This window comes from Cricetulus griseus, chromosome 9, assembly GCF_003668045.3.
Source record: "Cricetulus griseus strain 17A/GY chromosome 9, alternate assembly CriGri-PICRH-1.0, whole genome shotgun sequence".
In the NCBI taxonomy this organism is placed as follows: Eukaryota; Metazoa; Chordata; class Mammalia; order Rodentia; family Cricetidae; genus Cricetulus; species Cricetulus griseus.
Window position 1 is genome coordinate 5,371,133 of NC_048602.1, and position 11,168 is coordinate 5,382,300.

Sequence of the window (11,168 nt, forward strand, 5' to 3'; positions counted from 1 at the left end):
AGAGCCAGTAGGACCATGCCCGAAGACCTCAGTGTGTGTCCACCCCGAGATCTCCCACAGTTAAACACAGAGTGGAGGTCTCTGGGAGCTGGGACATCTGAGTCTCGAGGCCATGGGAGAGTCCTTCTGTTCTCATTTCCTCCATCTCTCCTTTCTCTCTGCGTGTGTCTCTCTAGCCGGGGTGATTTATCTTCTTATTCTTCTCCATCTCTCTGATTCCCTCTCCTCCTCCTCCTCCTCCTCCTCCTCCTCCTCCTCCTCCTCCTCCTCTCTCCTCCCCCTCCCCTTCTCCTTGCTGTGACTCTTACTGCCCTCCCCCACTGTCACTCAGTAACGGGAACTCAATATATACTGTTCGCAGTCAGCCTGTCTCTGTGCCTTTTTCATGCAGGTCCCTGGCTCTAGGCCTGATTGTGACCCTTGAATTTTAGAACCATATGTTGGCTGGCCTGCCTTCCCAACAACCCCGGGGGCACAGCTGCATTGGTCTGGGATAAGCCCCTTCTGCCTGCTTATCTCCTGCAGGAATTGCAACTGTTCCTACCCCCCATATGCCCTACAAATCCCCAACCCCACCGAGGTCCTTCCTCCAGGAGGCAGTCCAGGCATCTGGCCAGAGCCCCCCCCCCCCCAGCTTTCTACCAAGCCCGAGCCCTCTGGTCTTTCTCTCCCACCCACGCCCATTATCGATTCATTGCCCTCCTTCAACATACCGTTCTCTAAACCCCTCATCACCTCCTGGGAAATGGATTGCATACAGACCTAACGGATGGAGGGTCTGCCATGGGGCCTTTACCAGATGGTACCCTTGGAGGCCAAGGTGTAGAGCTGTCGGTTGCTGGAACCCTTAATTAGTACAAACCTTTTACAATCAACCTTGGCTGTTTTCCTGCTCCGAATGCTCTGGGGGACTCTGGGCTCTCCATTTTTCCATGCCGGTGGCCCCAGAGTGCCAGGAAGGGAAGCTATGTCAGGTGTCTTTGGAAAAACACCTTATCACCTGACTTCCTCCCCAAGACTGAGAAGTCCTGGGCTCAAGCCTGTCCTATTTCAAAACACAGAAGCAGGGCGTTCAGATTTCCCAGAGCCAGGCGTGGGGTCTCCCAGGGCCTTCATCCCCAGCTCCCCCGCCCCCACCTCTCCTGTAGGACTCAGCACAGCTGTTGGTATGCCAATCCTCCTGGGCCAGTGGGGGGTGAGTGAGAATGAGATTGGCTGTTAAATCCAGTGGCTCTAAGACTTAAGACCAGATATTCCGAACCTGGCCCAACTGCACCACCCTGCAGGCTGCAAGCGCCACCGGCTTCTCAGCCAGCAGAGATCTGAACCGCCCCCTCCTCCTCCCTGGAAATCCAGCCCTCTGACATTTAGACACTCCACTCTGAGCCCTGAATGTCGTTTAATTCCGATAGGTCCAGAAATGTAAAGCCCGGGGTCCCAGCCACTCTCCCCCCCACCCCGCCAGCCCCTTCAGTGCACTGCTCAGGGTCCCTCCCACCTGCCCTGCCAGCTGCGCAGCGTGGGAACGCCCCAGCTGAGCTGCGCGGGAGCTGTCAGGACAAGCTGTGCGGTTCCCAGCCTCCCTGCCTGCCGGAGTCAGGGTACTGCCGCCGCCGCCCAGCCGTCGCCTGGCAACCACGCGGAGGGGCCCGGGACCGCTAGGAGGAGAGAGGGGCCGGGTGGGTACTGCCCAGCTCTGGGAAAGGAGGAACTCAGGAGGCGGGGCTGGATTCCTACATCTCAGGGTGTCCTGGGGTAACAAGGCAGCAGGGGGCATATCTGGAAAGTAAGGAGCTGAATCCCTCTTTTCTCATGGCTCCCCAATAGTCCTTCAGCACCTGGGTGCCCTCTCCCCGACCCGCAGGCCCAAGGGGGCCTGGGCCCCGCCTCCCCAGGGCTCGGAAACTGGCGAAGTCCCAGGGGTTCCCATTTATAGCTCGGTTTCCACTCAGCTCAGTCCCTCCTGGGTCCAGGCTGAGCAAGTTTCTTCCACTCTCTTTCCTCCTCCTCCTCCTCCTCCTCCTCCTCCTCCTCCTCCTCCTCCTCCTCCTCCTCCCTCCTCCCATTCAACCTCAGCAGGGCGCAGGTGTCCACCTCGAGCAGGGTCCCCTCCTTAGACCCAAGTGTTCCAGCTCTCAGACCCCCTGATTACCCAGGGGCGCCCCCCTGCTGCGCGACCCAGGACCCGGAGTGCCCATACTCTAGGCACGCTAGCCGCGGGAGTTTCTCAATGGGAAGAGGGCGGGTACCCAGGGGGCGGGGCGAGTAGGGTCCCGCCCTCCCGCGGGTCTCTAGCAGATCCAGGGCTTGCAACGGGTGTGCGCGGTACAGAGAGCATTGGAGGCTGTGGGTGAGCCAGAATTCAGGGACTCCGGGCGAGACTCAGAATCTTCCATCCTGGCGGGGAAGAGTGAGGTGCAGAAGGAGGTCCCAGTCCAGTGTGGTGAGAGGCGTGTTGGCGAGGAAGACGTTGTAAGGCAGCCAGCGCAACAACCCTAAATCTGCGGCATCTTGGGGTACACACACTCGGGATGCTGGGCCCCGCCCTCCTCGTCCTCCTCTGCTGCTTCAGAGGACTTGCAGGTACCCCTCCGCTCCCTCCTTGTTTGGGAGCAGCGGACTAAAGGCTTCTAGTCCTGGGCGTGAGAGAACTCTGGAAGCCTCGGCTTCTGACCTGAGCAAGGAAGGAGAAAGAGCTTTGGAGACTGGAACCCCTGGGTCTTGCGTAAGGGGATTCTTAATCTAAGCTCAGCTGTTCTGTCCCTAGGCCCGTTGCCACACTTTCTGCAACAGCCAGAGGACATGGTGGTGCTGCTGGGGGAGGAAGCTCGGCTGCCCTGCGCCCTGGGCGCATACCGGGGGCTCGTGCAGTGGACTAAAGATGGGCTGGCTCTAGGGGGCGAAAGAGACCTTCCAGGTGAGTCTGGTCTGTACTCCGGGAAGGGCTGGCAACTTCGCGGAGGGGGTGGGCGTGGGCTGCATCTCATCTAACGGTTTCAACTTTGGAAGTTGCTGGGCTCCCTCTGAATATTTGGTAATGCCGAGGTTTAAAACGATCGGGTTTGGGGGGTGATTCCTTCTGTTTGGGGACTAGCATTTTTATTCAAAAAACATCATATAAATGCATAGGCAGTTTACTAATAATGCACAGGCTATTGTGAGCTCCTCGGAAGCCCCGCCCCCTTTAACTTTCCTCTATGGTGGGCGAAAGGTAGTGTTTTATCTACTATTTTCGGTGATTTGTTTTGTTTTGTTGTTTGAATTGGGGTCTCCCTCTGCAGCCCAGGCTGGCCTCAAACCCGAAATCCTCCTGCCTCAGCCGTTTGAGCGCTGGAATTACAAGCAGACACCACCCACATTGGGCTTAACCTAACTTTGATGGGAACTTGACTTTCCAAATTTGTGGCTACTATAAATTGGCAGGAGGCTTAGAATCTCTCTGGACCGAGCATGCACCTTTTTTTTTTTCTTTTCTTTTCTTTTCTTTTGAGACAGTGTCTCACTATGAGTTCTGGCCAGCCTGAATTCCCTGTATAGATCAGGATGACCTCGAACTCCCGGGTGCTGGGATTTAAACATGTGCACCACCACACCTGGTCCCAGCACCTACGTTTTAATATAAGTGTTTTAGCATGGGATGCGTGGTTCTTACTCTGCTCTCTGGGGCGGGATTCCTGGCGATGAAGATTTGAGGCCAGGAATTCAGAATTCTGTACGGTCTCTTCCATCTTCAGGGTGGTCCCGGTACTGGATATCAGGCAATGCAGCCAGTGGCCAGCATGACCTCCACATTAAGCCTGTGGAATTGGAAGATGAAGCATTATATGAGTGCCAGGCTTCACAAGCGGGCCTCCGATCACGCCCTGCCCAACTGCACGTGATGGGTGAGGATGGGTGAGGGCCCAGCCCATTTGTGCTTTGGGAGCTGCGGATGGCAAGTAGGGACCGCTAGGACTACTGCGGAGTGTCGGAGTCTAGAATCTCTAGGGGAGTGGTGGGTGGAGCTGAGAGGATCAGGGGCTCTGCTTCCAGAAAGCTATTCTGACTCTCGACCTGCCACGCAGTCCCCCCAGAACCCCCCCAGGTACTAGGCGGCCCCTCCGTGTCTCTGGTTGCTGGAGTTCCTGGGAATCTGACGTGTCGGAGTCGAGGGGATGCCCAACCCGCCCCTGAACTGCTGTGGTTCCGAGATGGGATCCGGCTGGATGGCACCACCTTCCACCAGGTTAGTCTGAATCTCTTTGCCATTCTTTGGTCATTCATAAGACTCAGGGTCCACTTTGATCACAGACTGGAGGGAATGGCAGCCATTCAGGGTTGAAATATGATTCAGGTCAAGAGCCAGACTTCCTGGTTCAGTCATTTGCTAATTACTCGCTCTTGTATATAGTGTTTAACCTCTCTGTCCCTCGGTTTCCTTATGTAATGGGGGGAAAAAGGAGTAGCATTACCTCATAGGATAATATGGAGAATTAAATTAAACATGCGAGTGTCTAAAAGTATCCAATACATTGTAAGCACTGCCTATGTAAGCTATAGATGAAATCATTGTTAACATGGGGTGTGGTAATAGACTCCTATAACCGCAGCACTCGGGAGACTGAGGGGCATGAGTTCAAGGCCAGCCTTGACTTCATAGTGAGACCCTGCCCAAAAACGAAAAGAAAAGAAATAACCATTGTCTTTCTATCACCTCCAGACCACGCTGAAGGACAAGACCACTGGGACAGTGGAAAACACTTTATTCCTGACCCCTTCCAGTGATGATGATGGAGCCACCTTGATCTGCAGAGCCCGGAGCCAGGCCCTGCCCACAGGGAAGGACACAGCTGTTACACTGATCCTGCAGTGTGAGTGCAGCTGGTCCTGGAAAGACCGGGGTGGGCCTGGACACAACAGGAGGGGGCAGGAGGAGGACACACTGGGATACCCGCCTTACTCTCACAGATCCCCCCGTGGTGACTCTGTCTGCTGAGCCCCAGACTGCGCAGGAGGGAGAGAAGGTGACTTTCCTGTGTCGAGCCACTGCCCAGCCTCCTGTCACGGGCTACAGGTGACAAGAAACGCCACTTGTCTCTAGCAGGGTAGCTCGAGGAAGGGACGGGGCGACATTAATATCGCCGCTGCCTCCGCAGGTGGGCGAAGGGGGGATCCCCGGTGCTGGGGGCACGTGGGCCGAGGTTGGAGATCGTAGCGGACGCCACGTTCCTGACTGAGCCGGTGTCCTGCGAGGTCAGCAACGCGGTGGGAAGCGCCAACCGAAGCACGGCTCTGGAAGTGCTGTGTGAGCAGGGGCGGGGCCGTGGGTGTGGCCGAGGTGGGCGTGGTTGTGCCGGCAGGCCAGGCTCGCACAGGTGGGCAGGGCGGGGTTTGGCTGGGTAGCCTGGAGACCTACCCTTGGACCTAGCAGCGTTTTTGGGGTAGCCGATCCTGTGTCAGGGGCTCGTTCCAAGCCGCTCCTCTCTCTCCTCCAGATGGACCCATTCTGCCGGCGAAACCAAAGCCCGTGTCGGTGGACGTGGGGAGAGACGCCTCCTTCAGCTGTGCCTGGCGAGGGAACCCACTCCCACGGATTACCTGGACCCGCCTCGGTGGCTCTCAGGTGAAGTCCGACCTGGGGGCCTGTGACGGTAGCTGGAAGTGGACTGGGCTGCCTCCCAGGGTCGTGTCTCTGATGTCCCTTCCCTGTGCCAGGTGCTGAGCTCGGGGCCCACGCTGCGTCTCCCATCCGTGGCGCTGGAGGATGCCGGTGACTATGTGTGCAGGGCTGAGCCCAGGCGCTCCGGTCTGGGAGGTGGCACGGCCCATGCGAGGTTGACAGTGAATGGTGAGAGACCCCGAGGGCCTTGGGGCAGGAGGTGGGCCGAGAGGGAGTGGCCCTGAAAGGAAGTTATAGGCTTTGGGACTGAGGATTGGAGCTGGACCTGTTGGGGAGGACGCAGGCCTAGCCTAGTCTGTAAAGTGGGCTGGTTTGTTTGTGTTTTTAAAGGTTGAAACCACAGTGACCTGGCCTCATTCAGAAATGGTTTCAGAGAGGTTGAGACCTCTGTCTCATGGTTCATGGTTTTTATTCCAGCTCCCCCGAGAGTGACGGGCCTGCACCCTGCGCCAGCCTTTCTCAGGGGCCCCGCTCGCCTGCAGTGTGTGGTGTTTGCTTCCCCTGCCCCAGACTCCGTGGTAAGGAAAAGAACCCTCTCCCCTCTGACACACCAGCCGCGATCCCCGCCCTCCCACAGCTGACACTGACATCCTCTCCACGTCCCACCCGCCCCTCTAGGCTTCCTCAGGCTCCTAATTGATCGCCTCTGCTTCTGGCTCCTAGGTTTGGTCTTGGGACGAGGGCTTCCTGGAGGCAGGTTCACTAGGCAGGTTCCTGGTGGAGACCTTCCCAGCCCCGGAGGTGGAGGGAGAACGCGGCACAGGCCTCATTTCTGTGCTACACATTTCTGGGACCCAGGAGTCCGACTTTACCAGGGGCTTCAACTGCAGTGCCAGGAACCGGCTGGGCGAGGGACGAATCCAGATCCACCTGGGCCGCAGAGGTAAGTTACTGACCCAAGGACACTGAAACCTGGAGAGTCCAAACCCCCCAGACGCAGTGATTCCCACGATCGAAGCCACCAAAGCTATAAGGGTCCCAAGTGCAAAGACTCCCCAAACCTAGTGAATCTCAGAACTATGTCAGTGAGGTGGCTCATCAGGTAAAGGCACTTGCCACCCGCCGAGCCTGATGACCCCAGCCAGGTCAGTCCTCAGAACCCTTATGGTGGAGAGAACCAAGGCCCAAAAGTTATTCTCTGGCCTCCATTCCTACACCATAGTGTGCACCCACACACAAATGTAAGCATGTAGCGAGCGAGCCGGCTTGCCTGTAACGGTGGCCACACCCCTTTGGGCGTGGCTTCAGGAGGACCAAAGTGGGTAAAGGAAGCCATGCCTCAAGCTTCCCTCTTTCTGCTTCCCTGTGCCTGAAGCCACGCCCAAAGGGGTGCGGCCACCGTCACAGGCAAGACCACTACATATGTACACACAATAACATTTGGAATGTATTTAAAAGAAAAGTAGGGGCTGGAGGGATGGCTCAGTGGTTAAGGACACTGGCTCCTCTCCCAGAGGACCTGGGTTCAATCCCCAGCACCCACATGGCAGCTCACAGCTGTCTGTAACTCTAGTTCTAGGAGATCTGACACCCTCACACCACACTAGGAATCCACAAATCTGGGAAACGATGAAACAGAAGACTCTCAAGTTCTGAGCAATCCTAACGTTAGGGCGCTTGTTTACATGTATTTATTTATTTATTTGTGAAGGGGCATGCTTCTGACAACTCTGTAGGAGTCTGTTCTCTCCTTCCATCATGTGAGTCCCCGGGATCGAACTCGGGCCTTTAGGCTTGGTAGTAAGCACCTTTACCCACCCACTGGGTCATCTTGCCATCCCTGTTTGTTTATTTTTGGTGTTTTGTTTTTGCTTTTTGAGACAGGGTCTCAGATAGACCAGGCTGGCCTTGAACTTACTGGCAGTCCTCCTGCATTGTCCCCAGTGCTGTGATTACAGGTGTGACTTGCCAAGGGACTTTAAATTCACATACTCTTAAACTCCGAATCCCTGAATCCATGGGTCCTCAGACACCAAACCTAAGCACACTGCAAACCTGGGGAAATCCCAAACTTGGCAGTCTTTTGAACCCAGGGGTCCCAAACCCTGAGCCCGTTTCCCTGAGACCAGCCTTCTCAGGACACCCCATCCTCTCCTTACAGACTTGCTACCCACTGTACGGATTGTGGCTGGAGCAGTCTCTGCGGCCACCACCCTCTTCATGGTCATCACTGGAGTGGTCCTCTGCTGCTGTCGTCATGGCAAGTATCAGCCTTGGGACTTGGCTCCATTCCTAGCTCTCTAAGCTTGCACAGGGCTCATCTTATCCCAGGTTCAAGTTCCCTCTCCAGCCCTGAATCTGTTTCCTCCAGGTCCCCCAGCTCCCTTCCATCTGTCCCAGGGCAGGGTTCTCCTTTGTTCCCAGCCTTCCTAGCCTGTTTTGCCCAGACAGCTCTGTTCCCAAGTATCGGTCTTCACAAAATATAACCTCACTTTCCTCTCCTCTCTCACCGTCCCTGGCCTCAGGCTGTTTCTCTAAGCAAAAGAACCTGGTTCGGATCCCAGGAAGCAGTGATGGCTCCAGTTCACGAGGCCCTGAGGAGGAGACGGGCATCAGTGAGGACAGGGTAAGATACTGGGTGTCCATATTTGACTGTGTTTCCAGACCAAAATGATAACCTAGTCTAACCCATCCTCAAACTCAAGTATAGTCCTAGCTTTTTTGTTGTTGTTTGAGCCAAGGTTTCTTTATGTAGCCCTGGCTGCCCCAGAACTTGCTATGTAGACCAGGCTGACTTCCTAGAACAAGCAATGTCGGCTGAGTTGGGAAGGGAGGGAGGGAGGCAATGAAGGGGAGTGGGTTTCAGCTCAAGAGAAAAGCATGATGAAATGTAAACAAGAGCTTTAACTGGGGGTAGGGATGTAGTTCAACCAACAGAATGCTGGTCTAGCATGCTCAAGACCCTCGGTTTGATTCCCAGGGCTACATAAACTCCAAATCAGAGATCCTCCAGCCACTGCCTCCTGAGTGCTGAGATTAAAGCATGTGCCATTATACCCAGCTTGGTTCCAGTCTTAAACATGACCTTAGCCGCATAGCATCCTCACGATGGCAAATATGTTTTATCCCCCAGTTATCCTTTTGGCTCAGTGTGTCCGGCTAGCCTCTTTATTGTCTTGAGTCCAGCCTCCAGGTCTCTCCTCCAGCCTGGCCTCCGGAGGAAGGCCTGTGGGATCTGGTGGGACAGGATGGACTTCTGAGCATGGCCTCTCGTTATTTTTCCTACCTCAGGGTCCCGTTGTGCACACTGACCACAGTGACCTGATTCTGGATGAAAAGGAGGCTCTGGAGACAGCGGTGAGTATGGGGGGAGGAGATCGCTATCCATCACCGAGTCTCCACCTCTCCCCACTTGCTCTTTTTTTAAGCTTGATGGAGTCAGGGTTCCACACTTGTACAGCCAGATTTGGTCTTTCTCCTGCCACCCCTGCAGCGCTGGGAATTACAAATTAGGACTTCAGACCTCAGCACCATACCTGGCTGCTTCCCTGCTTCCATCTGCTTTTGATTCTGTTGCCTTAAGACCTACCTTTGCCAGGTGGTGGCGCACGCCTTTAGTCCCAGCAGAGACAGAGGCAGGAGGATCTCTATGAGTTTGAGGCCAGCCTGGTCTACAGAGCGAGTGCCAGGAAAGCCATTACACAGAGAAATCCTGTCTTGCAAAGAAAAACAAAACAAAACAAAAACTACCTTTAACTCCTCCTGGGCCAGCTCACAGATCACAGCTCACAGGCTCCAGAGTTCAAGTTATCCACTACTAGCTCTTGTAGACCAGGCTGGTCTCAAACTCACAGAGATCCGCCTGCCTTTGCCTCCTGAGTGCTGGGATTAAAGGCGTGCGCCACCAACGCCCTGCAAGTTATCCACTGTTGTTTTGGTCTCTAGCCCCGTTCTTTGTTCTTTCCCCATCAGCCCCGTTTCGTGCTTCTAGGTGCCTCTTTGACTGCTCTCTACCAGCTGGTAGCCTTCCTCCCACTTGGTCCCACCCTAACATCTCATGTTTCCCAAAGACAGTTCTGCTTTGAAATCCTATCTTAGGATACACGCATTGATTCCGACCCTGGCTCCCATTCTAAAGCCCCCTCTCTGACTTTTCTTTGAGACAGAGCCTCATGTATCTCAGGCTAGCCTTGAACTGACTGTGTAACCAGAATGATCTAGAAGCTGGGTCGACGGTGGCGCACACCTTTAATCCCAGCACTCGGGAGGCAGAGGCAGGTGGATCTCTGTGAGTTCCAGGCCAGCCTGGTCTCCAGAACGAGTGCCAGGACAGGCTCCAAAACAATACAGAGAAACCTGTCTTGAAAAACAAACAACAAAAAAAACCCAAACAAACAAAAAAGAATGATCTAGAACTCCTGATTATGCTCCCGAGTACTGGGATTAAAACCATATGCCACCACACTGAGTTTCTGTAGCGCTGTGAATCAAACCAAGACAAGCACCCTACCGACTGAACTACATCCCTCTTGTCTGTATTTGATCGTACTTTTCTCTTGACCTGAAGCCAGCCAGCCCTCCTGCCCTCTCTCCCCCCTCCCTCCCTTCCCAGTCTCCCTCCCTGCCCCTCCTTAACTTCAGCCAGACCTTGCTTGTTCTAGGAAGCCAGCGCTTCCCCTGTCTCTGCCCAGCGATTCCTGTCTAGGATTTGCTGCTCCTGCTGTCTCTGGTTTCTGCCACCACACCTCTCTCTAGGTCTGGCTGTAGCTCCGTGTGTCTCTGCATCCATGATCCTTACCTTCCTACACCCTCACATTCCATACCAAGTCTCACTTTGTCCCCAGGATCCAACCAATGGTTACTACAAGGTCCGAGGAGTCAGTGTGAGCCTTAGCCTCGGGGAAGCCCCGGGAGGAGGCCTCTTCTTGCCACCCCCCTCTCCGATTGGACTTCCAGGGACTCCTACTTACTATGACTTCAAGCCACACCTGGACTTAGTACCCCCCTGCAGACTGTACAGAGCACGGGCCGGTTACCTCACCACCCCCCATCCCCGAGCTTTCGCCAGCTACATGAAGCCTACATCCTTTGGACCCCCGGATTTGAGCTCTGGGACTCCCCCCTTCCCCTACGCTACCTTGTCTCCACCCAGCCACCAGCGTCTCCAGACTCATGTGTGAAGACATCTCTCTAACTGAAGAGTCTTGAGATCGCCAACTTGCCATTGTGTGCTGTCCAGCATTCTCAGGAAATCAGAGCAAGTTGATGACCTACTCCTCCAAAACTGGACGCCAAAGGAGGGAAACAGCCGTCAGGATCATTGATGCCTAATAGGCTCAGCCAAAGGGGATGCTCCAAGTACGAGCAATGTGACCATGTGCCTGTTTAATCTCCTGGGAGAGAGACATTCAAAATGGTGACTAAACTCTTCGCAGGGGGACAAAGGCAGGAAGTGTAGGGAGTTGGGGACACGGATGGAAGGCATCTGTAGCCAGTAGAAAAGGTATTTGAAAATAACCATCTGCACCAAGAACAATGATAGCATAAGACAAATTAAGGTAAGAGAAAT

The 11,168-nt window shown here is 54.9% G+C and overlaps 1 protein-coding gene across 1 annotated transcript; it reads left to right on the forward strand.

The window, feature by feature from the left end:
• The first annotated feature begins 2,802 nt into the window (after positions 1-2,802).
• Kirrel2 (kirre like nephrin family adhesion molecule 2) lies at positions 2,803-10,793 on the forward strand. The gene is made up of 15 exons (XM_035449575.1): positions 2,803-2,917; positions 3,735-3,884; positions 4,065-4,225; positions 4,700-4,850; positions 4,948-5,053; positions 5,136-5,284; positions 5,475-5,602; positions 5,695-5,827; positions 6,077-6,177; positions 6,323-6,542; positions 7,761-7,863; positions 8,117-8,225; positions 8,891-8,956; positions 10,444-10,482; positions 10,752-10,793. The coding sequence occupies exons 1-15, from the start codon at positions 2,803-2,805 to the stop codon at positions 10,791-10,793; spliced, it is 1,773 nt and encodes a 590-aa protein (XP_035305466.1).
• Positions 10,794-11,168: the final 375 nt, after the last annotated feature.

Bases quoted from the DNA above. Each gene is read 5' to 3' on its own strand.
- Kirrel2 (XM_035449575.1), top strand. From the start codon at position 2,803: ATGGTGGTGCTGCTGGGGGAGGAAGCTCGGCTGCCCTGCGCCCTGGGC. The intron at 4,226-4,699 runs GTTAGTCTGAAT...TATCACCTCCAG, and splicing joins ATGGCACCACCTTCCACCAG to ACCACGCTGAAGGACAAGAC. The intron at 7,864-8,116 runs GTATCAGCCTTG...CTCACCGTCCCT, and splicing joins TGCTGCTGTCGTCATGGCAA to GGCCTCAGGCTGTTTCTCTA.